We start from the raw sequence: 27,696 nt of genomic DNA, 5'->3' as shown, positions 1-27,696 counted from the left end.
ATGACAACAAGTTTCCCTCACCTCAATATTGCTGTTTTATCTGTCTGACCACATTATGTGATAATCGTAATGGTAGTAACAGTGAATGATCCGATATTGCATCCAACATGTATTAGACTCAAACTAACTTCATAATTGAAAAAACGCGATACTGTCGTGTATGAACGGCAATGTACTCTTCTTATAAACTACGTACTTTGTTTTGTAGCTGCATGGTCATGTCTTTGCATCAGAGAAAGTCTTCGTGCTATCAAATCGATTCGCTGACACAGAGCATCGGTATTGCCAAGTTTAGTAAACTTCGACTTCCTCGGAAATGATTTCATCTTCTTAAACTTATCATCTGTAAATAGATTAGGAACAAACTATTCGGTTTTTTGATATTTTTTTTCAATTATTGGGAAAGTTGTCAGTGTAAGACAATGCCGACTATACTAATTCCGTTCTAATTGTTTAACCCTTTCACAATATCGGCTGTTTTCAATTAATATTTGTTCTCCAATCCCGTTTAGTGTTCACAGTAACAGTGATTCATTTTGAAATATTATAAAACAATAATGTTTAGAACGTCGATTACTCTAATAAGTCTTGTAAAGTGCAAGAGAAACTCGATTTCATGCGAAGGGAATCATTTTTCACTAATTTAGAAAATACAGCATTGTGATCTTGAACAGATCCTGTGATATTGATGTTTAGAAAGATTTTAATGGCTTCCTATTAAATGTTCCAAGCGGAAAAATTCCTTCAAGGTAGGGCAATGGAGAATTAAATAATTCATGTTTTTCCTATATTGATAGTCTTTTTCAATGAAGAACAGGCAGTCTAAACCATTTCTAATTATTTTTGTGAGATCGTGTTATTTGTTGTTCCTGTTTGCATAATCAATATATTTTTCGAGAAATATTCGGAGTTTGTTTCTATCGCTTACAGCGACAAAGCATTTAATTACATAAATTTATTTTTAAAAATATGTGTTAGTAAGTGAAAAACAGAAACAACCAATAATCGTTTCCGTTGTTTTGTCCTGACAAAAAATTCGATGGCCAATATTTTGTTCCCATCAGGTCAACCTGAAGTAGATTCCGGCAATGAATGTAATCCCCTCTTTAGAAATGTGTATACTTATGAATTTCTGTTGCAAGATACAGTATCACGAGGTTTAGAATTTTGAATTCCGATATCAAACAGTATGCTGTCATGAACGTGTCCCGCATACACACAGAGTGAGGTCGTTACCTTTGGTGCTATTCGGGTCAGTCGTGCCTGTCTTCGGCGTCACTCCGAGGAACAATTTAAACCGTCTCAGAATGAAATCCACCATTTCGTATTCGTTGCTCTGTTTTGCAATGTCCCTTTTGACAACCTCGTACGAGGTAACCAGAACGGTTACAAATACGTTGAATAATACCATGTACACAAGCAGCATAAAGGTAAAGAAAAAAAACCTGCCAAAGAATTCATTCGTTTGTTTAATGTCATTGTATCCAAAACGGCCGAGCATCATCGTGAAAAGCGTTTCAATAGAGAGTGTGAAATCGGCGTAGTTATACACTGTCGAGCCGAACACCAAACATCCAAACTGACCGTAGGAGAAGAAAATAATGAAGAATATTATTGCGAAGTAAATTAGTTCCTTCGAAGCGATTTTCAATGTCGACGCCAGAAGTGACATGCGTCGGTTGAATCGTAGCAGACGAAGAAACTTGATGATGGATATGAATACAACAATGGAGACGATATAACCGAATATTTCATCCCACAATGCAAGCTGCTGCAAGTTGACAAAACTTCCGGTTCCTATGGAAAACAAAGAACATTAAAATAAGATGGTACATATGGTATTAGTTGACAACGAATCTTGGCTTCACCTGTACTGAATCGACGAATTACGTTGACTCATGACGAACAGTATGATGATTTGACGCATTCATAAATACATGTATGATAAGATTGAACGATAGATAAATATGGATGAGATGAAACTGTGGTATAGACACTCCGGTACTGACAGTTGCAACCAATAAATTGAAATATAATATGAAAGAGCAAGGGTGTGAAGAGGAGGCAGGCAAGCAGAAACAAACAGGACAGAAGTGCATCTACACGAAATTTTGCGTGAGAGTACTTGAGGTCGTCATGATTTTGCCTTCGCAACACGGCATATGGTGCATATTTCACATTTGTTCGCATGACGGCTTTGAACATTATAATAATCTTGACTTGTTTCATATTGTAGACAACTAACCAGTACGTCAGACCCCATATAAATCCAATTCACGAGAGACCTCAAACCAAGCAAACATCAAGTTTACTAGTAATTTCGTTTCAACCTCACACAATGTTGGTGGGTGAGATCCGACTAAAACTACATGGAGGTCTGAATCTGACTTTTTCAACCTCCCATTGTCGACGCAACTTCCAACATACATAAGAGGCGCCAACTTCTCGAATAAAATCACCTCAGTAAAGAGAGGGAAAGTATCACCGGTTTCCTCTTAAAGACATGGGTTAAAAGCAGCAAGTCTATGATAATGCAACATGGTCAACTAAACCTTTACAAGTTTTGTAACTCATCCATAACGAGAGAAAGTTTTCACCCTCAGCTCCTGAGTACAAACACTGAAATTCAATCGTTACCTTTCGTCTTGGACGGCAGCGAATCAAGGGCCAAGTTCCAAAAGGCTAGTCGATAGGCGTACATAGCAACACCAGTAAAGCACAGTGACAGCTTACAGACCTATTGGAGAACAACGGTGACACCAGAATTGAACTTAAACCTGGTTATCAGGACAGAAACACAGTCAGAGATATATCTTGTAGGATGCCGCAAGTGAACTCAAGTTCAGTTTAAAGTTTCACATAAGCTTAAGGAAAGCAACAAATCATTGTGAAATATTTTGTTTCGAGTCAAAATATATGATCACCTCTAGGATTGATTTCTGTGACAAAGTCTTCCATAAAAACACATTTTCATTGTTAACTTGAAGACTCACTTTTGAGAAACTTTGGCTCAAGGCGATCACATTAAATATTATCTTCATGATCCCGAGATAGGGTCGGTTTCTCATTTCCGAGAGCAACACACCGTTGCATGTTTTTTATCGAAACTCTTTGCTTTTTACGATCCAAGCAAAGCTGGCAGAACATTCAACATTTAACCTGTTTTCTCCAAGTTCACAATAGGTCCACAATTAAAATACTATAGCAATTGGGTTGGACCAAACCAAAGTGGAAAAAAGTCAACTATGCAACAGCATACAGGCTTCTGGTTAAATAACTCTTCTATTAGGAAGAGAAGTAAGCATTATGTCTTTTATCGTAATGTAAGTAGTCCGTGAAAAAAAACGTCACTATACCTCCTTTGCAATGATTGAAATCTAGCTGATATCAGATCGTGGTAACGAATTGAAAAAGAAACGTCAATTTACCTCAATAAGATTCCAGTAGCCCTTAAAGAATTTACATTTCTCCTTTTTAATTGATCGTATCACCTTGACAAGGAAAAAGACCAAGAAAACGACGAATATTATCTCGCAGGCGACGACGACGGCTGAAAAAGTCCCAACGTAATTATAGAGTCGTAGAGGGTATATCTTGGGTGTGACGATGACCGCTCCACCGGAAGTGAATTCCAGGATCAAAGTTACCATGCTGCAAAAGTTACAGAGTAAATGATACATTTGTTGATCTGATCTTTGGCACAAATCATTTTGTTAATTTTTGTTTCATGTGAGAAGCATTCTGTTCTTTCTTCCTGAGTGATAATTTCTGAGTCATCATTTATTGAAAAAGATCCCTTGTTAAAAAATATTTCTATAATGGCACAATTTTTGATTACCGCAGAATGTCTTATTTATCTACTGTGATCAACATGTAACCATATTTTGAGTGAAATATTCGCGGGGAAAATTTGGAACTAGAGAAACAAATTGCAAAATATTTACAGACTCTTAAAATTCAAAATGGCTGCCATCCCTGTGTACACTTTATGGAAAAGTTAATTTTGGGTGTTGGTTATTCCTTGAGCTTCAAAATGATCACCCACACGTGGTATACAAAAACACTTTTGCAAGAGTTTGAGATTCCGTGTATCTTCTCTTTAGGCGCATCCACCCTAGCACGCAAAGGAGGGATGATAAAAACACTAGTACACAAAAGGACAGTATATAATGATGTGAGGCTATTATTACAGTCGACAACCGAAAGCTAAGTATTTGAATTAATATCTCATGGGTAGGATGTTTTAGTATGGTTGAGTCTATTTTCTCATTAGCGTTGACATCAATAGAGATGAAAAAGAAAAAAAGAATAAATGATAAGCCTGGTACCTGAACAAATTGACATTGGCGTTATACAGCGATGCTTCAACGAACACTGCACGTGTGTATGCATCCAACCACGTTGTATTCCACAGGTATTCAACCGTCTCCATGGCGACATCGATAGAGGGTCCTTACCAAAAAGTAGAAACCCCGAAGAAATCATTAATGAGTAAAAGCAAAAACGGAGATACAGATAATTGAACATTAATTTTATCATTCATACTGAAAAGTTAGAGTAAATTAGTCATCTAATGTATCTTTTAGACAACTGAAAATGAAAGATGTTATTGAGGGAAACTTCAAACGATTCTCTTCCACAATCATGAATGATGATAAGGGGTGGGGCACCGTGCAAAGAAAATGCTCTCACCGCGGGAGGGCGCATTCTGCGCCAACGGCCAGACTGCGGGAGGCGCGTAAACGCGCCAAGAACGTACGCGTTTATATGCGTTCGATATACGTTGGCTTTGTCTGATCTAAATCATGTTTGTTGGCTATTTCCTCAAGCCCCAGCTAAGCGTACGAGGTAGAGGTCAAACCTTAATGAGCATGCGCGCCAAATTTGTAAACAAATGCCGCCATACTCGCTCATTTCTCCGCCGTAATTTGTAAGGATCGTGTGATCAGTTGTTGTTTTTCTGTCAGGAGATATTTAAAAATGGCGACACAGGCACAGTTTAAACACCGACTAAGCCCTTTAGCGTGTTTTTCTAGACAGTGATAGTGGAATTGTCAGTGATCGTGAAACTGAACTCGACGGAGATAGCGGAAGTCAAATTTCAAATTACAACTTTATTACCGAACTTGAATATGTTCCCAAACCAGTTGAGCAAAGACAGACATTGCAAGCAAGACAGGAAGGTAGGCCAGCTGAGCATGCTGAGAGAAAAGTGCGACAAAAGGTTTGCGAACGACGTCACAAATGTTGATGGGGTATCCTGTGGATGTTGTACGATATCAATCCATCAATGACAATTACACATCGGACTATCTACCAGTATATAAGCTTACATATAATATAGCTCTCTTTTGAATGTCAGATGATACCTGTTGTTCGAAGATGAACTTGTAATAAATATGCATATTAACCTCATTTATGTGGGAAATCTTTTAGAGTATGTGTTCCCCCTACTGAATTTGAGTTAATAAAATGTAAGTAGTAATTTTTAAAGTGTTGCACTGAAAAAAATACATTTATATATTGAAATAACAAAAAATGCAACATTTTTTTATTTTTTGTGTAAAATCCAATATGGCCGCCGTGATCACGTGACCTTCTAGGTGTGTCACATGGCATTTTGTTCATTTTTATGATGCTCTGTCATATTGCAATGCTCACTGAAAAAATTGTCCCGAATACTCTTATAATTACAAAGATACAGCTTATGCATGTAAATCAATATTTATAAGGCCGTATTTCCATAGAAAACTACGCACAGGAATGCACGTATAAAAATAATTACGCAGTGAAAGTGTTAATGGAGCCAATGACTACAAACGACAAACAGCACAGTTAATTCTGTCTATGCCAAAATTTACTGATAGTTGAGATTCCAATTGACCTCCTTTCTCGGAGTCAGTGTGAGCTCTGTGAGTTAGGAAATTTGGGTAGCTGATCTTTAGAAACTATAAAGCTGTGAAAATTAAGTTTCTTTTCATATTTAAAAGAGAACACGATTGGAACTTAGCTGGATAATTAAGTTACACACTTGTTTTTGTGTAATTTGTAATATCGCAACATTCAACTATAGGGCACCTAACATTTTTGAGAAATTTGAAAATATAAACATCCAAATATCCCAAATTAGTTCCAATCGTGTTAGAGAGTTCAAAAAAAACATTTAAGGTCCTAATACTGTAAAATTGTGCGTCAAAATACGTGTTCCTATTGCACATTTCGCCTAAGAGGAAACACAGTATTCAGTATTTTTGCGAATGCTTACAGTATCGTACTACACACGTTCCCTTTCCGTGCGCATCGTGTGCAACTTGTCACACCCTGCCAAAGTTGGTCTGCCAAGATTGTAACCTGTCGAGGGGCGTTGTATAAAAGAACCACCACACTCTTATCACAACTTACCAAACTCGGCAACGTATCCGCCTCCACGGTAAAGCTTTGATCTGCCGTAATATGGCAAGCCGTTCAGTTCGTCCGACGTCCTGTAATGCCAGACGAAGTCAAAATCATCGTCTGTTAAACTCTCGTTGAAGTCGGTCCACATTTTGTTGTAATAGCTTCTATCTTCTGCATCCCATGAGTAATCAACATCACAAATGTCGATATAGTCTGTCATCGGGCGTGGCGCTGTGCACAGTCCTGGATGACAGACAGATGTTAACACGGGCGTGTGATATAAAAAATAATTGAGGTGAAAAATTCAAATCGATAAAATCTAAATTGCATTATAATATCAGAATTACCAAAAATATTACTGGGCAATGTTAGCTATTAATAAAATGATCAAAAGACAAACAGAATGAGGTGAAGGTATTAACAGATAAATTAACGTTTGATTCCAAAAGAATATTATCAATTTAGGATCCCAGACTTACTTTTATTTTGATATTTTGTCAGTGTCTAAAGGTGCAATGGTAGTAGAAACTTTTTTCAACTTGAGGAAGCATTATAAGGGATAAATAACGTTTGTATGCAAAATGCAACCGCACAAATATGCTAATCATGACCATGTTATAGCCGGAAGTGACGTTCATTATTTTCAATGACTGAGATAGGTTCAGTTTTTTTCAATAAGAAGTTGATGTCATTGAAAGTCCCGTCATTTTGAAAGTTAACAGTATAATGTACATACATTATACTGATAATATTAAGTAAAGGAAAGAAGTACACTAACCAGAGTTTATTCTCAGATGACGAATTCTTGCCGAGCCAATCCTGTATGAATCCAGACCTCTAAGAAATGACGTCAGGTCTTCATCCACAGGGTCCCCGTTGTACCATTGGTACGCATAGAGTGCAGGTATGAACGTGACCTTGGTCCAGGTGTAAAACTCAGCAAAACCACCGTCAATCTGTATTTAAAAGAATTATTAAAACGATATTTTTATCGACGACTGTCAGTAAAAGTTTCTAGGACAGACCAACTGAAATGTCTGTAATCTGATGCCGTTAAAATGTCTGTGACTGCTTCTTGAAAACAAAATCTTGCCAGATGTGGAAGTTTGAAATCAATTCGTGTAAAAAATTTACACCTCGGTTAAAACAGTCGACAACATATCTTGTACTGATCCTTCACTATTCTTTTCGACAGTTTCGATCTTGTCTTGCGAGACTTCCAGTGGATTGAAATCGTCTTTATCGAGCCATTTTCGAGTCTTTTAAGGGTATGTGGGAGGCAAGGGCTTCACACAAAATGGCAACTTGAATCTGAACGGGAGAACCCGACGGACTCTTCATATACTAACTTGAGTATTATGGAGAGAGCAATTCAATGCCGATGTCAGAAATATACAGCAATTGCGAAAACCCTTGGTGTCGCGCCAGGGGTTAATATTGGCAATGTTATTTGTATTGATTCATGATAAAATAGATTAATTGTTACTCCATATACGTTTGTATGACAACTATGCCCAGTTTCCCTCTGATGAAAGCAGTTCACGTACGTACACGACGTCAAACCCTGCAGCATCATGCAGGTATAGATTTTCTGTAATTTGTAAAAATGTTGGACAAAAATTGGCAATTTTTACCATGATAACAGCCTATTGTGTCAAACAAGGGACGTATTATGCCATCATTATCATAGCAATGGTAACGGCACTGCCCACCTTCCACTTGCAAGCTGAAAACTATAGCGTTCTGTCTAAAACTGGCAATTTTTTGAACTAGTTATTGACACAGGGCGCTTTTCTAAAATTCAATCCAGCATTCGTGTATGCCCTCGTTCATATGCACAACAGTTTTCTCTCTTTTTCTATTTTTTATGCGTGATATTAACGATATTTTGTATCAGCGACAAGGTGGATAATAATACTTACTGGATAATAAAAGAGATATATTTTATAAATGGCATGTTATATAAAATAATAATTTGCACGTTTCGTATTTGTTTATTTACGAGTACTCTAAAAAACATGGCGGCGCCCATGAAAGTAGGGTACACTTCCGGTTACTGGCATAGTATATTATGAATCTGCGCATGCGTAGTCAGTAAGCCGCGGGCGCGACTATTAACTTCGTGTTACTTGTCTGAATAATACATACCAGACGATTATTGTCACGGTGTAAGATAGTTCTCAGGGTGTAAGTATTGCTTATTGCCATACCTTTTCAAATGCACTACCGCTGAAAAATTGATTCCTAAGGTTGCTTTGCAGAAGATACGATCTGTTGTCCCGGTTGCCGTAAGCGATAATCAATAATATCAAGACAAAGAAGAAATAAAAGATAATTTCTCGGGATATGTCCCACATTTTCAGCTCTTTCATTCTCTGTTCTCTCGCTGAGGCCAGTTTTTCTTCATCTGGCGGCTGATATTGCAACGGTGGCTCTAAAGAAACAGTAACAAATAAGTCATAACTTGTGAGCCAATAAGGTAATTGTCGGAAAAGACAATGTTTGGATTATATAGACAACCATCATATACCGCAAAAACCGTATCAGGGCCGTAAAGATTACTCTTCTGGCTGTGAAACGGTATATGTATTACTTCAGCATTAAAAGAATAGCACCATCACAGAACAACAAGGTATGAGTGAAAAGTCCTGCACGGACAAAAACCTTTGTACACGAACAACAGTTACTGTGTTTTCCCGAAGCTAGTCGCTGTATGTTTTACATCAAACCATAAGGAGTTTGTCTATTTACAGCTATCTCTAATCTTGTCAAAATAAACCATTATTTAAAATAATCTCCCTTTTCACTCATTTTATCATAATTCTTTGTTGACAGAAGTAAATGATAGATGCACAGATATTCCCTCTAAAGAACTTAATGTAATTGTATCAAACTGTCACAAAATCATAGGATTGCAACTCTATTCGTACCTTTCAAGGCTGATTTGCTATCTTGCTTCATCACGGACACAGACGGCTGGCTCTCACCCTGCATACTACCTTCGTATTCATCTTCATCTGGTTTCTTGAATATCAGAGAGATGACCAGCGCCATCAACACCACCTGGCGATGATAAAACGATACTGGAGATAGACTTTCAATACTCTAACTGAAGTTTTTGCATTACGACTACCCAAGTAGTGGAACATGGTAAATAGATTATTTCTCCTTTGTCCATTCAATTAAAGGGCAGACAAACTCATTAACTGCACGGCAAACCCGTGAGTTCATGCACGCAAGACCGCTTGCGAATGTATACAATTCAATTTAATGGAAAATAAACTTATCAACACATTTTTGGATATTGAAAGCGGGCCATGTGATATTGAAATACGCATTTCTCGATCATAGATCCAAAATGTATACAAAGTCTTTCTGTCTCTCCCTCCCTTTCATTTATTCTCACCTTGACGGGTTGAAGCAGAAACACGCTTTGCAGAAAGGATATCACAAATGATAGAAGCCATTGAACGGACTTCTCATTTCCCCACTCAAGACTGTAGAGTATTGTAAAGAATGCTGACACCACTACTGACAAAAACACCAGAATCCAGGCGATGTAGACACACCAGTGAGGCAAGTAGATTGTCTTCTTCTTTTTCCTGGGTGCTGAAATCTTTTCATCACCGAGCTCGCTTTTGTCCTTTTCAGGCGATCTGTGTTGAGCATCTACTTTCAAGCTTGTCAGACTTCCAACACCACTGTCGCTGTCGACGCAAATCTTTAACTCATCCTTGCGTTCGTTCGATGTCCTCTTTTCGGTTGGAAACTCTGGAGAGTTTTGCAAGTTAACATACTGCTTGCATTCAATCTTTCCGTCTTCAAATGTAACTCGTTTGCTGCGTCGTTTGGTCGGTGCTAGGACATTTTTCTTCGCCTTGCTCTTCCGGAAAAACTGTACGATAACGAGGTTGACTGGGAACACGACGAGGCCTCCCATGATTCCAACGTACAGTTCGTGCCAGGTGAAATGAAATGGACCTAGGAGACAAAGAAGCCATGGTATCATACAAAGATTTTAATATTCCCTTGATCAAGTTGATCACAGGAATCTGAATAACTTGTATAACGCGTGTACATTGTACTGGAATTGTCATCAACTGAGAAGTAACGTTTAGATAATAAACGCAACCACTTTTACCAGCTGAAACCTTCACTCATGTCAGAGTTCGCTGAGACATGTATCCGTCGCATCAGTCAGTCACTAAAACTGTATTTTTGCATCGATGTATTAAACATATAAGTATAGAACGTTCTTTAGTGTTGTCATTATGTTTGGTTTATAAATCAAAGTGTGAGGTAAAAAGATTGATGTGGAGATCTGGCAAACCTCTGATTGTTTCATCGAAGCATTGAAAGTCAGTTCCCTGGCTTAACTTGTTCATTGATTTGCAAATAATGAATAGCTTCACCAGAAATCTTAAGATTGTTTTCTCCGAATGCACGCAATTTGTCAGAGCATTGCTGACAACAAATAAATAGTTATTCATTTCATCTAAAGGGACCGCCACGCTAATGTGGCTTGTAAAAAAAGTTTGCCCAGAAAGCTTGATAAAACTGATGTCCTTATTTCTTATCAATTTCACACATCGCTTGCCAATTTCATGATAGATTTTCAGAATTGAACTGAAAGTGGCGAGTAGGCCAATAACTACAAGAATTCATAACCTACCTAATGAAATTCCAAAATTAACTTGGACGTTTTGTTCCGTTCGATACCACATACAGTTTGCAATCATTGTCGTGTACAGCAGAGATAAACAGCAAGACAGCCGCTGTACACGGGTGAATGTACTCCTTGTTGGCCGTGACAGTGTCGAGAACCACAGATGTCCGTCCGTCAGGTCCTTCTTGGCAGTTGACGCGAACAAGTACTGGAACTGGGTGACTTCGTCCTTCCCAGAGACTGGAAGAAGACGGTCAACCATACCGTCATCCTCTTCAACGGCAAGCCATCGATTGCAGATGAAGAAATACCTGTTGACAAAAGAGCAAAATACCGGTTACTCATCTTTGCAAAAATTTTGGATATAGACGTTTTCACCCTCTACGTTAAATTTAAGGGAAGCCGCTACCCTTAGAAATTACTTTTTGTCGAAATAAATTTGAGTATTACTTGATCTTGAGGAAGCATTATGTATTGACATGAATAATAAAAAACAACTTTGTCTTTTAAATTAAAATAAACGTGCTAAGTTGTTTTTCCCACTTGCTAAAGGATACTATGAGCGTGGAAAATAAATCTCACAGTGTAACGTGAATCATTTTGCAGGGAAACAAGGTATTATGAAAATGAATAAAATTCGACATAATAAATAATAAAGTTTTTATTCTCCACCGACATAATGTGGGGGTTATATGTAAGGATGCCAAATAATAGCGCAATCTCTACCTCTGTCCCGTTTGCAAGTCCAAAACACACACTTTATCCAGAAACCAAGAAGCATCTGAACCTTTGCCCGAGTTGTCATGCCAGATTCGTAAGTATGTTAGAGATCCAAGTGACAACCTTGTCGTCATGACGAAGTTCATGAGGCTGGACCTGTCGAAAACTTTCCTTTGGCCATCTTCCAGAGATCTTACCCCAGTATCGTCATTATCACCGGACAGTAGGAATTTTACCTTTGACCTAGTCCCAGCGCCGCGGCTGATTCCCGTGTACACCGAGATTTTATAGGAGAAGCCGTGCCTAGCGTCATTGTCTTTGAGAGGCAGTGTAGCCCACTGTCGGAAAAAATCAATGACAACATGGAGATCATTGTCTAAACTGGAAACGCTCAAGTTGAAGTTAATTTCTAAAGAAATGGAAATCAAAATGTGCAAATAAATATCACTTGCTTTGCTCTATAGTATTTATTTTGGCCAGGGACATCCAAATACTCACTGCATCTTCTCTGTCGATAGACGCGCTTTCTATTTTCAACACTTTTGCATTTCAAAAGTCCGAAAGGCCCTCATAGACAACGTATGTGCTGTGAAAATTAATGACTGTTCCAGTTGCTATTTGTTAAATTTAAAAAAATTGGACATATTGAAAAACTGCTATACCCACTGCAATGTGTCTCTCGAGTTTATCTTTCTTTGGTCTTTACCTTTTACACCAAGATGAAAACCGTCTAACATTTATAAATGTGAAGATATTGACACTAAAAGAACTTGTTAAATACAAAGGTTTAACAGGCTGGCCAGGTCGTGTTAAAATGCACAGGTAGGTAATTGATAGAAAAAGATTGGTTACCCTAAGTCTATCACTCTTGTCAGCTCTCCTTGCGAAGAAAACGCAGATAAAGTAAACCACAAGGACAGATATCACCGTAGAGAACACAGCAGCATTGCTACCCAGGTCTTCAAACTTCTTGAAGACGGTGCCGAAGTCGATTGAATTTGGTGGTGTGAAATATCCAGCTCCAAAGGACGTCAGATGATTGCAAAGACACTCAGTGTATGTTGAATTCGTCTTGTCGGAGACCTAAGGCATGAAATATGAAATGTGATGAATTTGCAGCAGACAGTCTGACTGACAGACGAAATAAATATATATCACTTATCAAAGAACGTTCAATGACATACGAATTATAGGGTTAATTTGTTTAAATCTGGTAATGGTGTCAGCTCATTTCACGCCAAGCGTACGAGCGTTTCTGACTCACTGAAAGTGATAAGTAAGGAACAAGTAGTGAGCACGTTGTAAACAGAAGTAAAAAGTCGAAAGTAATTGTAACACGGCTGACTGTAGATGTCCTTTTCCATCATTCTAACAAATACTTTTGCGGGGTTGACTATTTTCCGTGCTTTGCAGTTACGTAAGGATCAACAGAAAGTTGTGATGTCAAATTATGTTACCGACCCAGCAACCATCGGATTTCCAGCCACGAGACGTGTCATCCCTGTATCGACACGATGAGGTGAAAACTTGAACGGTGAAGTTTGCAGTTCCTGTGCAGATAATATGTGAAGAAATTGTTGGCAAGGCATTCTAAAATACCAAACTTGTTTGTATCTTCTCAGAGGGGTAAACTGCTTGATGCAGGGATGCAGAGCAATATTACAACAAAGATGAGAACACATCAAGTATGTTTGTTACCTACTACTCGAGTTGGCACGTGACTGACTGCACTTAGTTCTAAGAAGCCTGCCCCATAAAAGTAAGGCATTGATTGATAATATAAGCACTTATATATTGTTTCATCCCAACATGATCAGGGTAATAACTTTAGTTGACAAACTGTACAAGTATGTGGACTTTTAGCCTTGGTTGAACATCATACCTTCCACTGGTGAAACGCCGACAAAGTACTCCCCAGGCACTTCCAAGTCATCCGCCGATAACTTGAGAGTGTACAACGATTCTTCTGAGGAAATATCAGATTCGTCATACCATGTTTCCTCAGGAAGGGTCGACATGACGTCATAGCTAGTCAGTGAAGGTCTGTGCCCCCTCTTGACAAATACATTATATGAGTCAGAGGTCGAATCTTTGACTGGTCGAACGACCACGTGTAGTACACTTTCTGTCTGAGTAACCTGTGGAAATTTTGAGATATACGCTATTGTAAGATTAACCTGTAAACTTGGAGTAAAATGTCACGCTTTTTCAGTTATTTACGGCCGAATGATACATTCGATTTACAGAATTTTCATCAAAATAGTTATACTTTACACTTGTTAGTAACTGAACGGACCTATTGACGAATTAATGAGATACTTGCACCATTAGTTCTATGTTTTTCTCATGTAGGGAATTTCATTTTTTGCTTCGAAAACTAAATGGAGCGTTGTATATACGTAAATATTAGGATTAAAAACCGCCGAAAAAATATCAACATGTTTCAACATGTAATCGACTTCAGTTTTACGAAATACGGTCACGTAGAGAAATAATTATACTATGGTAATACCACTGTTGAAACTGCAATCGAAGTGCCAAAGTATACTTAATCTTTTACATATCGCGATGCATTAATTAAAAATTCTTTCTTGTTAGCTTGAAAAAATATGATTAACTGCTTGATTTTAATGAAATTCTTGCAATCAACTTTGGAACAAACTTCTCTGTCTGCATTTCAAAAAGCGGTTTTATGAGGGCGCTTACTTGGACACTGCCTATGAACATTTCATCCAGACCAAGGTTGCCGGGTGATAGCAGCGTTTTATTTCCAGTCTCTGTATTTTTGAAAGTGATCGCAATGTCCTCCTTGATACCATTCACTGAGAACGAGAATTGCGATGTAGAAAATTATACCATTAATTCATATAGATATCTAACCAAAATGGCGCGGTGTTATCGTTCTACGGGCTCTACTTGCAATGGCGTTTGATGCATCTCCTAGCATTTTTTGATCTGTTTTAGTTTCTGTTGCTTCAGCTTCCTATTCCACTCCAAAATCATGTCGATTTGCTAATTCCGATACAGTATGTATTTGTGTGCGATATCATTATTATTGTCAACAACCGGAATTTAATAGGCACTAATATGCCTTCGACAACAATACTTTGCGGTTGAGATATGTCAAAGATTACAAAACTATAGTAAGTTGTTGTAAATATGGGAGTGGGTATATCAAGGAAATGTTAGTGTTTTACGGAAGAAAGATCGAGAAAATGTTATCAAGAATGTTACCACATCAGTTAGCCACATATGTGTCACTACTAAAGTAATGTATCACTAATACAATTTAAATATATATGAATGGTTAGATAAACCCTCACCGTCAACTTTAGCGCCACTGGAGCTGACAAATTCCAAACTCACAACCGCAGATGATACATCTGAGCTCTGTTCTGCGTCTACCCAGGGACTCTCGGGAAAATATTTCATCTGTGAGAGTATTTAATTATCATTTCAATGGCGGTAAAGCGTTACATACAGAAAATTACTCTGCAGATGTTTGCCGCAAAAATTGCATGTATTTGTCATCTAACAGATTAATGATTACCCTATTTGTTATAAATAGATGCTCTCATCGTGTAAAAATTAATGACCACATGGCCTTCATACGAATGTTCATTTATTATTTATAAGAATAGTCAGGCAGAATACATATGCAAGACCTATTCCGAACTTGAACGTTTACGCTGTCTGTTGCTTCCCCGTTAGGTGACTGGATGCCGTATGTTGTGAGTTCGAAGCCTTATATTTCAGCGTCTAAATCAGTTACTCATACCAAATCTCTAATAGTGGTTGATGACAGGATAGTTGCTTACATGTAGGTCACGCATAAGATAAATAAGAACTGATGGAAGGGATTTGCCTACCACTGTATCGATGTACTCATCTTCCTTGTTGTTAGGGAACAATGTATCAGCCCTGGAAGGAGGAACTCAGTTTTCCCGGTGGAGAGTTTTCTTCCAGCTGCTGCACTTATGTCGGTCCTTTCTAGTGTTAATGAAACTGATGACGTCACAATATTCGTGGGCGGTTCACCAGGAATCTTGCGGCTCAGAAGACCTTCTGAAGTCGACTCCAAGGCTTGAATCAAATCGTCTGTTACAGTGGACACCTGGCATGACAGTAATAAACTGTACTGTGATTTGTTAGATCTTGAAATTTATGCTCTGTATCATTACCTGGCAAGTATGATGATTTGCAAGATATGTTACAGATGTTTGAAATTATCAATTGAGTATGAGTACAGTCGGACACAAACGGCTGTATGTATTCATACGAACCAAAATATATCGCTGCACAATACCTGATTTCCTTCACTATATTAAAATACTAACCACCGAACTGAGGGAATGGATGTATTCTTTGTTTGACTCTCATGAGAACCAAAAATTCATTGATACTATAGTGTAATAGATCTCTATAGTTTTTGTGACATCACATTTTTGCATTTTTTCACTAATGTTATTTACAGCTATACTCTACCAATTATGCTTAGTGTAAGTATTATATTCTCAAATAATTGAACATTAGATTGCTTGATTTCTCTGGTGTACGTACTTGTTCGTCCTTGTCTTCCGCTTCACTTCCGATGTAAACGCTTTCCAGTATATTGCTGACGGAGTCGACGACCTCTGTATCAAGTTGACAAAATGAATTATTGCAATGAGTTATAAAGAGATTAGTAGACACAGACAGAAATTCGCACTGATCATAAATAACCTAAGGAGTCGTTTAAGGTAGAATGCGCCTCGGGAGAGATGTTTGGACTCTCAAACTTGTACAATTCATTTCTGATCTACCGCCTGAGGGGGCATTTTAGTCTCTTCGAGTAAGAAACATTTTTCCGTCTTAGCTTTCGAAAATCGATAATACCATTTGGAAAATAAAAAAATCTGTAAATCTTAGGTAATTAAATTATCTAGCTCCAAACTTTGTACGGTGACTCCAGATTCTTATTCTTGATTTGGCAAGAGAGTGGTTGAAAGTTTCAGTGAGAAAAGTAAGAGCAAATTAAAGTTTAAGTCTGTCACTTTCGAGGTTCATACTACCTTAAAGGGAAAGCAAATAAAGACACCTAGTAGTTCATATTTAAAGGGATACAGTCGTCGGAACTGAGCTCAAAGGTCGTATGGGACCCATACGACCAACATAAACACTGTATCCAAGTTACCATGGTGACTGATGAAAGTTAAAACATGTCTGTCTTAATCTACATCGTATATTTTAAATGTTGCAACTATGATGATGAGGTGCATCTAGATATCGTGCACGAAATACATCGTTTGTAAACAAGAAACTCGCACAGGCGCAGTTCCGACGACTTTCCCTTTAAAGGTTCGTGTCACTATAGACAGTGGACAAGAGAATAGATTCTGCAGTCTATGATGTTATCAAATTTAAAATGCCCCATTAACGTCATATTCAGATATACCTTGCATGATAATGTGAGCCAAACTTCACACGGAAAATACTGATTTGAGAACTACAGCATGTTTCAAATTAAAGGATCGTAAAAAGTATTTGAGGAGGCATAGCGCTAATTTGAAAAGGGTGCAGAACAATTAATTGCTAGAACAGGGGCACAATGTGAATACGTGATTGATTGATTGATTGATTTTATTGGTTGATTGATTGATTGATTGATTGATTGATAGATAAATAGATTGCCTCATTCAACCAACCGATCGGGAGCAATTCACTGATTAATCAACGTTTTATCTCACCTTGTGCTATCGTTGTTACATTTTGTAAGTCGCCCTGATCGCCGTCAAATACATTCATGGCTAGCTGGCTAAGGGCAGACGCTGCCGATGACTACGGATAAATGGACATGAGAGGAAGTGGACACATCAGTAAATAACCACCAATCATTCTATCTTTCAACTGTCTAGATATCAGATTATCTCATTATCCATCTATCTATCTATCTGACTGCTGTCCCTCTGTCTGCCTGACTAATTTGTCTGTCTGTTTCAGTCTGTACATAGTTTGTCCGTCGTAATGTTTCTGTCAATATGTCAGTCTATCAATACACTCACCAATGCCTTCCAGCCATTCATCCAGTGTTTGTATATTCCCTGTCCACCACCCATCCGTTTTCCTCATCTATCTGTGATTATACTAAAGGGAGAAATTTGAGGTTAATAATACCTTGGCGTGTGCAGTTAACTCATCAGGTTCTTTTGTTAAGGTCCTGATGGTATTCACCGACTGAATGGTCTGCGAAGACGACAAAGTTCCCGCTGCCAATTTTTGAACCACCTCCAGACCCATCTCACGCACCTAAAACGATGAAATGGAAAATAAACAAATACTTAGTTGAATTGAAGGCAGAGTGTAACTTCCTAGCCTAAACTAACACGACGACTTTATGAAGGAATGAACGTCCTATTTGAACTTATCTTCCATCACACTTTGATGGTACATTGATACGTGTAACAATCTCAGTAGTTCTGTGTACCTTCATTACGATTTTGCCACCAAAGTAAATCAGAAAGGCTCGGGCGGTCAACCATATTTTCAATCTGGCAGATTTCTACAGTTACAACTCGTAATATTACTAAAGTCACAGTACACTTTTAGGCTATACACGAATTGCATACAAAAAACCTAACAAGTTGAAAAGATGATGCTTTTAGCGAACAAATAATTTCCACAAAAAAAACAATATTTTGACATGAAAATGTTTACATTTACGTTAAAAGTATTCATATTATCACTGACTCAAACTCTTGCTGTGGTGAGAGGTCGACTATTACCCACAATGCATTTCGATATCTAGCAGTTTGCCAAGACAAAAGCTATTAAACGTTGCAAAAAATCTCTTCACCAATATTATGAACATCATGTCATTTCTGAAGCGTGAGTACATTGTATGAACAAACCAAGGCGAAATAAATTGCTGCGGGTATCAAATTCACATGTAATTTCAGGTAGGCTAAGCGTCAGGTTTCTTCACCAGTAAGGGACCGCAATAATGTGTTTGCTCTTTACTGAACGGTGTGATCAATCGAAATTTAATCTTTGATTACTATAATTTTTGAACTTTAAATTTTGACAGATAATAAAATGCCTCCATGATGTGATGGAATGCTACACTCCAATGACTACGTACACATACCTGTACTTTCGTTTCAGTGTCAAAGTTCCCTTGACCTGTGTCGTCCTTTTTAAAAAGCAAAAATAAGGCGAAAATCAATCATAAAGTCAAACTGATGCTTTTCTGGCTTGTAATGTTTAAATTTCCGTACGTAAAGGGAGAGGGTCGTCAGAACTGCGCATGTGCGACTTTCTTATTTACAAACAATATACTTCATGCACGATATCTATATGCATCACGTCAACATAACTGCGGCATTTAAATTTTACGATGTACATTATGATAAACATTATGGGTCCCATACGACCTTCGACTTCAGTTCTGACGACTCAAGCCCTTAAAATTAAAGCTCTGTTCTTGTTTCGTCTGTAAAATTCAATGCCTCGGCCTTTTTCCAATCTCATAGAGAGGCCTGGTGTCCTACTTGTCAACACAGGCTGTAATTTGTGATGTCAAATATTATTGTTGACCACTGAATTTCATTCCAGACCAAAATTCATTTGTCAACAATAACAGTGCATATTATAAACAATGCATCGTCTTTGCAAGGTTAATGATGTGTATTCAACATATACTTCATTGAGCAGAACAACAAAAAGTGTATTCGCTTTACAGAACGAAAATATGAAAATAAAACTAAAAGGTATTTTCCATTTAATATAGCTAGACCACTGGTCTGTTAATTCCCATCTTAACATAGTGTAAGCAAATTAAGAAAATAAATAAATAAATAAATTCACACAAAAAATGCAAAATACATCCCTCAAAGTCCAAATTTTCATGTTAAGAGTTCTGTCCAGTGCAACACCAGAAACACCTAAATTTAACCAATGTTACAAAACCAGGTGACATCATAAACGGGACAATCTAACTCCGCTCGAATCATTTGGCTACTTTTGTCGTCACAAATTCTGTACACTTACGATTGCCTCTGTTGTCCTTTTAAAAAGGAAAGTTAAACTACAACTGCCTGGTGAATCATTGCAAACAATCCCCCTCCCAATTACTGGAATTCACTATCATGACTTCCAATTCCATCTGTCATTTTTGTTTAAAATCTCTTACCGTTTTTCAGCTGTTGACTCTATTGAAGGAATAAAACACAGAAGAAATACACACAGAGTACTCGGGTCATCAGATAATGAGAGTACATATATACCGTATCCATTCCTGAATAAACACTTACCCCAGAATTTAATAGCGCCCCCGCAACGTTCAGAAGAGACAGGGCCCCGGCACTGTCGTCGTTGTCGATGAGCTCCGATAAGGCGCCGCCATCGTTCACTATATCAGACACTAATGATTCTGCCTGGGTTTCATTCATTGGCATCACCTATCAAAGAGAAATTACCAAATAAACACAAAACATTCTAAACTATCCTGGCCAAAACTCAATGCGTAACACATTTCTAATATAACATACTTGATTAGTTTGTGTGCTGGACTAAACAACACTTAATACAGTAATGTCACATAAACTATAAGAAATAAATATTGCATGTGTCTCTATTCATTCTATGCGTCCTTAAAGCTTCAACTCTTCGTTTAAAACCAACTTTTAATTTAAAACAGACTCCATTGACTAACCGTTATTTGATGGTAGTGTGCATAGACAAACATGTATTTAAGAAATAAACCAAAGCCAGCGACGGTATACTACGAGATTTTAAAAGAATATTGAAATTCTGGCATTGAATGTCAAAAAAGTATTTTTGTTCTTGCCAAGAGCCCTCGCTTGTGCCAACTATGCCATATCGCGAATATAGCACTGTTATTTTCACGTCTCTGGACTAATCGCATCGCTACATTTGTGCCATCAATATAATGGTATGATATTATTTGTAGCATTTAACAGAGAGTCAGCTACCTGTACTTCAAATTCCTTGTCTGCGTACGCATCGTAGTCGTCATAAATTCTTATCCTGACGCGTACGAAATGATCATATTCAGGGTTCCCCTTTGGTAAGGAAAAAACAGCTTCAATACTAATACTGCTAGACTCAACCTCGTGGCGTTCTGCCGGTAACCATGTCGATGCACCTTTCGGGATCGAGAATATCTGATAGCCTTCAACCTCGCCATCGCTGTCGTAAAGACCCTGGCACCTGACGATAAACTTGGTGGCCAAGACAACCCCTGCAAGGAGGCAGCACAAAATGTGTGGAGATATTCATTTAGTTTTAATGAACGAGTAAACAAATCACCATCATCTCATTTAAGTTCCCATTTTAAGGTAGTATGCACCTCGAAAGTGAAAGACTTAAACTTTTGCTCAAACTTTCCTTAAGGAATCTTTCAACCATTCTCTTTCAAAATCAAGAATAAAAATAGGGGGTCACCGTGCAAATTTTGGTACTAGAGAAACAAATACCCAAGATTAACCGATATTAGAAATTCAAAATGGCCGCCATCCCTGTGTTAACTCTATGGAGAAAAATAAAAATTTTCGAATTTCGAAAAACTAAGCCCATTAAAAGTTTCTTTCACCACGAGCTTTAAAATGAACCCCACATGTGGTATATCAGAAGAGAATTGTAAAAGTTCGAGAGTCCGAATGTATGTCCCCGAGGTGCGTTCTACCTTAAGGTTAAGATAAATTATCGTAGCGTTATGCACTGCGTTATTATCCATGATGTCGATTATTCATAGCGTATTCAACGCAACAGTTCGCTACCACTACTTTAAATCGAAATTATGTGTCTTTATTCATGCCAAAAAGACCACAAGGTAGTGGAAATGTTTCAAGTAGACTTCACATGTGTGTACTTCAGTCCTCTCACGGTTTTTGCAACCAATCAGCATCACCGTCTGTAATTGGACAAGGAAATTTCGCCCCTACTTCAACTTGAATCAAGATCATCTTACCTTTTTTGGGTGAAATTTCACAATGCCCGACTCTAGGCGAGTGATTAATACGAAATTCACGTCGTGCCGGGGCGAATGCATAGTCAGGATGTTGAACACGGAGGTAAAGCTGATAGTACTCCCCCTCCTGTAACTTCTCGGGTTTTATCGATATGAAGGCTGATGTTGTCCCTAAAAATGACGAAGATAGAACAATAGTAACACAGCTTCCCGTAAAAGAATATGATTCGGCTGTGTAGAATGGAGATTAATGTTATTATAGCAGCAATGTTGCACTTGCTAAAATTCCAAGGAAGAACAAGATTGTCGAAAGTTTTTAATGCTATTTTTAGAGATTTTAGATTAGGCCAGAGAAAAAAAAAATCTTGTTCATCGGATTTTTTGGACCAAGTCCCAGGAGCGGCGAGCGAAATTTTTTTTTTTAATTTTTTTTTAGGCCGAAGGTAAACGCGGTTCTCTGGCATTTTTGCACAGATGCAGACAAGGCAAGATAATTGTTTCCCTTTTTACCAGAAATATCTCAGACAAGAAACACTGATACTGGTAACTGAATTCAATACTATATTTCCCAACAATTAACATAGGCCATTGCATTCACAGTTAGTGTTTGCACAACATATTCTGAGCATTTCAACATTCTCTCAGAATAAAACTGAAATGTACAGCAAATCACTGAAATTCAACAATTCAGTATTGTCCTTTAATATTGTCCTGGTGGGACCTAGCATCTGAGTTTTTTCATTTTACTTTGGCCCCATGTTTTGGCCTCTTTACCACTGTCTATATATACATATTTTACACAATGGTCTAACAACACTGTACTGTGATCGGAGTGAAGTTATATAGTCATCATTTAGATCGTACTTTAACATCGACGCAACCATGTGTTTTGTCATTGCCGTAAATTTGTATACTTTCGATGCAATTTTCATTCAATCGGATGCACCGTCCATCTGCTGTCACTATCTTGTTGAACAAATCGCCAAACGTAATATCAGGACAAACACTAAATAGCGTCTTTGGAACTAACTGTTGGCCATCACTCGAATGTTGGCGATCAAATTAATACTCATGATGTGACATGTACTAACTTTTACAAAACGAGCAAATTTCTGGCCAAATCGACCCACTTTGCGTCATGATTCGCCAAATTCAAACGTCACAACAACGTGTTGGCGGTCAACTATGTCCGAACAAGTATGAAGTCTCATTCAAAATCCCGTGCCCGCGAAAACCCTGGCGAAAACCCGACACAGTGTAGGGCGCCACCAGCGGCAGTACTAAACATATTTGTAATGCGGAAGTAAGAATTTGCCGTGATCAAAAAAAAAAAAATTCCAGATATGCAAAATTAGAAGCGGCGATTCCGATGAACAATTTATTTTTTCTTCCTGGCCTTATAACAACATTTTATCAAGTCACTGTACCGTACAACGCCTTGAGATGTCTTTTTTTGCATGGAAGGCGTTTTTTAAGAAATCAATGTATTATTGTTATTGAGATTTGTCTATGTAATATTACATGGAAATGTGGCGGTCGCCATGCTTGCGAACTTCATGTAAGATTATCAACGTACATATTATTGATGAAATGCTGATCACTGTCTTTAATCAGATTTTTTGGAAACACACATTTAATGAAGTTCCTCCCCTAAAAGCGATGTATTGGCAAAACTAAATAGCCGATACGTTGTTGTGGCCGAGCAATTCACAGAACAGCTTCAAATGAATATGATACTGTGTATTTTTAGAAATCTTTGATCTATTTGTGTGTAGAGTTATGTGTATCTTCGCTCGACGGTAGAATGCGCCTCGGGGACAGATATTCAGGTTTTGGGTTGTTTTAAATGTTGTTCTGGTCTACCACTTAAAGGGGGTCTAATTTTAAAGTTCTTGATGTAAGAAATGTGTCAACGTCTTAGTTTTTTTCGGAATCGAAAATTTCATTTTCCGGATAGAGTGAACACAGAGTTGGTGGCCATTTTGAATTTCAAAATACGATAAGTGTCAGTTGTGTCTAATACCAAGCTTTGCACAGTGACCTCTGATTTTTATTGTTGATTTGGTAAGAGATGAATGAAAGTTTCATTTGGGAAAGTTTTTGCAAAAGTGTAAGGCTCTTGCTTTCGACGTGCATATTTTTACATGAAACACGGAAAGAGACAAGATCTCTACTTGCCTGTATACGTCCTTTCGTAGAGATCGTCTATCTCTATCAATTCGTCTTCTTCTTGACTTGATTGTGAGGCTTCGCGAAACATATACCACTTACACTTTGGTTGGATACCGTTTGGCAAACCAAGGAAGGTAGCTTTATTCAGGATTTTCAAACTCGGATTTGTAAAATCTTCATTACAGTTTTCAAGGCAGCTGATCGCAAAGAGTTGATAAGAATTTTGTTATGATTTGAACAATAAATTCCAAATGCCAAGAACATAACGGCAATAAAATTTAAGAAACCAATGATATGATAGTGTGTCGTCGCTATGTCAATGGCACCGAAAGAAAGATAATCAACTCAAAATTGAATCACTCGTTTTGTACTGTAAGTCAGTTGAGGGATCCGCTGAATATATAAACTTTCCTTTTGAATTGATGCAATACCTTTATTTCTTTTTCACTAAGATCATTTCAGATTGCATGCTATTTGTCTATTTAGCTACTTGAATACGTCTATTACAGCTGTGTGCTTAAATTTTGTAGTTATTTAGTTTCGCATAAATTGACCTGAAAAGTCCGTCTGGTAAATGATGTTTTGAAACAAGATCATTTGAACTTTTGAAAACGAAAGAAAGAGTATCCGGTACCTTATGTTCAAGTCGACGCAGTTTTGTTCGTCACTTTGATCTTGGCAATCGGGACTGTTATCGCAGACCATGGTCAAATGAATGCACTCGCCATCACGACAACGGAATTCATACGGACCCTTGCATCCTACGAACCAAAATATACTCTCTTGCGTAAATGTTCAATATAATGTTCAATTGAAATTATAAAGAACTTTTATTGGCACAAAATAACATAATGAGACTTGAAGAAAATAGCGTGCAATATTTCGCAACACAAACAACGAGATCGTTCATCATCATAATCACCGTCGTTGTCGTCATCATCATCATCATCATCATCATCATCATCATCATCATCATACATCATCATACCGTATTATAATAATAATATCATGCATCATAACTTCTGATATTTGTAATGTCGTCATCGACGACAACGACGACGATGATATCGACATAATGTATGGTGATACGACAGCGGCGACGACGACGACGATGATGATGGTGGTGATTTAATGCGAAGGAGGAGGAGAGGGCGATGGCGATCACAACAACGACGGAGACGAAGATGGCGATTGTGATGACGATGGATTTTTACTAAACTTGCAGCTCTAGGACAGTCACCACCCTGACAAATACCCTCTGGACAATCACCACCAGACATTAACCCCCCCCCCCCCGCTAATTACCACCGACCATTTACCACCGAGAAATTTACCATCCGGATATTTACCACTAGCACAATTTATGGCAACAATATTGCCTGAACTTAAGACTCTCACTCTAGCCACTACACCATGCGAAGTTGTCTGCGGCTGTCAGTTGAAAGGTTAATCTTGAACTTGACACTATGTCTAACCATGTATTACATAATAAATGAATACTATAAATGACATTAAAATAACAATTATATGGTGTTAACGGACTAAACTACTATCTACCTTGCCCGTAACACTAGGCAACTAAAAATAGCGTCAATGACACTGTAGCTCCCATCCTGGACTATTTAGTGTTTCTTCTCTGGTCAGATATTTGAACATGTGTGAAAGGGATAAAGTGCATGAAGTGAAAATACTTAAATGAAATGTACTGGAGACAGTGAAATATGTTAATGTAATTATTCAGAATCTAAAATGGAAAAAATACAGAATTAGATATATCGAATACTGTGATAATGACATAGTCCCCACTTGTAATAGGAGTATTAGTCTTGATGGGGCAGGAAATGTGGTCATTAAGAAGTATCACTGGAGTGTATATGTTGAGATCTATGGGCACATAGGTCTATGTCGTTGTTCCCAATTTGAAACACATGAGGCATGTCTAAGTTATGGTTCTAAATCGGGAAAAAAGATCAGACCTCTAGCAGTATTGGCCAGCCAAGAAATACATATGCGCATTATAAATGAGGTACAAGATGTGACATCTTAAGGTCTAATATCCTATCAAAATTGGAGGGTATAGAACTTGTGGTTACTGAAATATGCATATATATGTATAATCAAGGTCAAAGGTCATCGAGGTCAAATGACATTTTGAAAAAAAAATTATATTGCTAATTAATCCCTATATGCCAAAAAATCAGATCTCTAGCTCTATTCGCTTGCCCAGAATTAGATGTGTACATAATTAATGAGGTAAAGCGGTGTGTTGTCATAAGATTCCCATCCTACTAAATTCAAAGGACATAGCACTTGTGGTTACTTATTTATTGACATAAACATATATTTTAGGTAAAAGGTCATCGAGGTCACATGACATTTGGTCAAAAAATTTCTCTCCTATAGTTATCCCTATATACCAAAAATCAGACATCCAGCTCTATTGGCTCGCTCAGAATGAGATATGCGCATAATTATTGAGGTACAGTATGTGGCGTCATAAGGTGTCCAATCATACCAAACATGAAGGGTGTAGCACTTGTGGTTACCGAGTTATGGAAAAATATGTATATTTGAGGTCAAAGGTCACCGAGGTCACGTGACATTTTGTCAAAAAAATTGTTTTGCTAAGTTATCCCTATATACCAAAAATCAGACCTCTAGCTCTATTGGCTCGCTCAAAATTAGATATGTGCATAATTAATGAGGTACAATATGTGGCGTCATAAGGTGTCCCATCATACCATACATGAAGGCTGTAGCACTTGTGGTTACTGAGTTATAGACAAATATGTATATTTGAGGTCAAAGGTCACCGAGGTCACGTGACATTTTGTCAAAAAAATTGTATTGCTAAGTTATCCCTATATACCAAAAATCAGACCTCTAGCTCTATTGGCTCGCTCAAAATTAGATATGCGCATAATTAATGAGGTACAATATGTGGCGTCATAAGGTGTCCCATCATACCATACATGAAGGCTGTAGCACTTGTGGTTACTGAGTTATGGACAAATATGTATATTTGAGGTCAAAGGTCACCAAGGTCATGTGACATTTTGTCAAAAAAATTGTTTTGCTAAGTTATCCCTATATACCAAAAATCAGACCTCTAGCTCTATTGGCTCGCTCAAAATTAGATATGTGCATAATTAATGAGGTACAATATGTGGCGTCATAAGCTGTCCCATCATACCATATATGAAGGGTGGTAGCACTTGTGGTTACTGAGTTATGGACAAATATGTATATTTGAGATCAAAGGTCATCAAGGTCACATGACATTTTGTCAAAATATCCGAGATATATGCGTGAACGGATGGACTCACGGATGGACGAACAGACGGACATGACCCAATCTATAAGCTCACTGGCTTTATCCGTGGGGACTAAAAATTGTGTCACTGCATCCTTTTTGCAATATGAATACGATGAGAAACTAAATTTTTATTTTTCGTGGCCTTATACATGGCAGTCTATGGAGATCTGCCTTATACATGGGAGTCTATGGACGTGTAAACTAAAAATATGCAAATTTTCACCACGATTTGCCCAAATTTGGGAAAGGTCACTCCTATGCACTTCCATACCAAGTTTCAAATCAATCGGACTTGTGGTTTCAGAGCAGGAGATTTTTGACCAAAAATGGGAGAAAATTACAAAAAAAATCATGAAAAATAGCAAGTCCAAGATACTGACCCAAGATGTGCACAATCATTTCATGTCAGCCCAAAGTACTACATGCTAATTTTTCATGTAATCTGCTCAGTGGTTATTG

At 37.8% G+C, this 27,696-nt stretch overlaps 1 protein-coding gene across 9 annotated transcripts in view; it reads right to left on the bottom strand.

Annotated features, from left to right (window-relative positions):
• Window positions 1-27,696, bottom strand: part of LOC139115230 (polycystin-1-like protein 2) — a 96,321-nt gene that overhangs the window by 1,614 nt on the left and 67,011 nt on the right. For 7 of the 9 annotated variants that reach the window (XM_070677193.1, XM_070677195.1, XM_070677198.1 and 4 more), the window contains 20 exons: window positions 24,556-24,682; window positions 23,928-24,118; window positions 21,750-21,920; window positions 20,752-21,020; window positions 20,071-20,217; window positions 18,906-18,950; window positions 17,936-18,067; window positions 17,509-17,599; window positions 16,343-16,416; window positions 15,652-15,896; window positions 15,106-15,214; window positions 14,489-14,604; window positions 13,665-13,920; window positions 13,244-13,332; window positions 12,635-12,865; window positions 11,789-12,120; window positions 11,069-11,373; window positions 9,803-10,377; window positions 9,327-9,459; window positions 8,801-8,830 (listed from right to left, as the gene is read on the bottom strand). In XM_070677193.1, coding sequence (XP_070533294.1) covers window position 15,214; window positions 15,652-15,896; window positions 16,343-16,416; window positions 17,509-17,599; window positions 17,936-18,067; window positions 18,906-18,950; window positions 20,071-20,217; window positions 20,752-21,020; window positions 21,750-21,920; window positions 23,928-24,118; window positions 24,556-24,682 — 1,493 coding nt within the window. In that variant the 3' untranslated portion in view covers window positions 8,801-8,830; window positions 9,327-9,459; window positions 9,803-10,377; ... (5 more) ...; window positions 14,489-14,604; window positions 15,106-15,213. Of the gene's footprint in view, window positions 1-196; window positions 344-1,236; window positions 1,798-2,637; window positions 2,738-3,428; window positions 3,652-4,328; window positions 4,453-6,402; window positions 6,640-7,174; window positions 7,353-8,606; window positions 8,831-9,326; window positions 9,460-9,802; window positions 10,378-11,068; window positions 11,374-11,788; window positions 12,121-12,634; window positions 12,866-13,243; window positions 13,333-13,664; window positions 13,921-14,488; window positions 14,605-15,105; window positions 15,215-15,651; window positions 15,897-16,342; window positions 16,417-17,508; window positions 17,600-17,935; window positions 18,068-18,905; window positions 18,951-20,070; window positions 20,218-20,751; window positions 21,021-21,749; window positions 21,921-23,927; window positions 24,119-24,555; window positions 24,683-27,696 lie in introns of those variants that run through there. The other 2 variants (XM_070677196.1, XM_070677189.1) reach the window with 1 other exon arrangement.

Source organism: Ptychodera flava, chromosome 17, assembly GCF_041260155.1.
Source record: "Ptychodera flava strain L36383 chromosome 17, AS_Pfla_20210202, whole genome shotgun sequence".
NCBI classification, from domain to species: Eukaryota; Metazoa; Hemichordata; class Enteropneusta; family Ptychoderidae; genus Ptychodera; species Ptychodera flava.
This window is presented reverse-complemented; position numbering and strand designations above follow the sequence as displayed.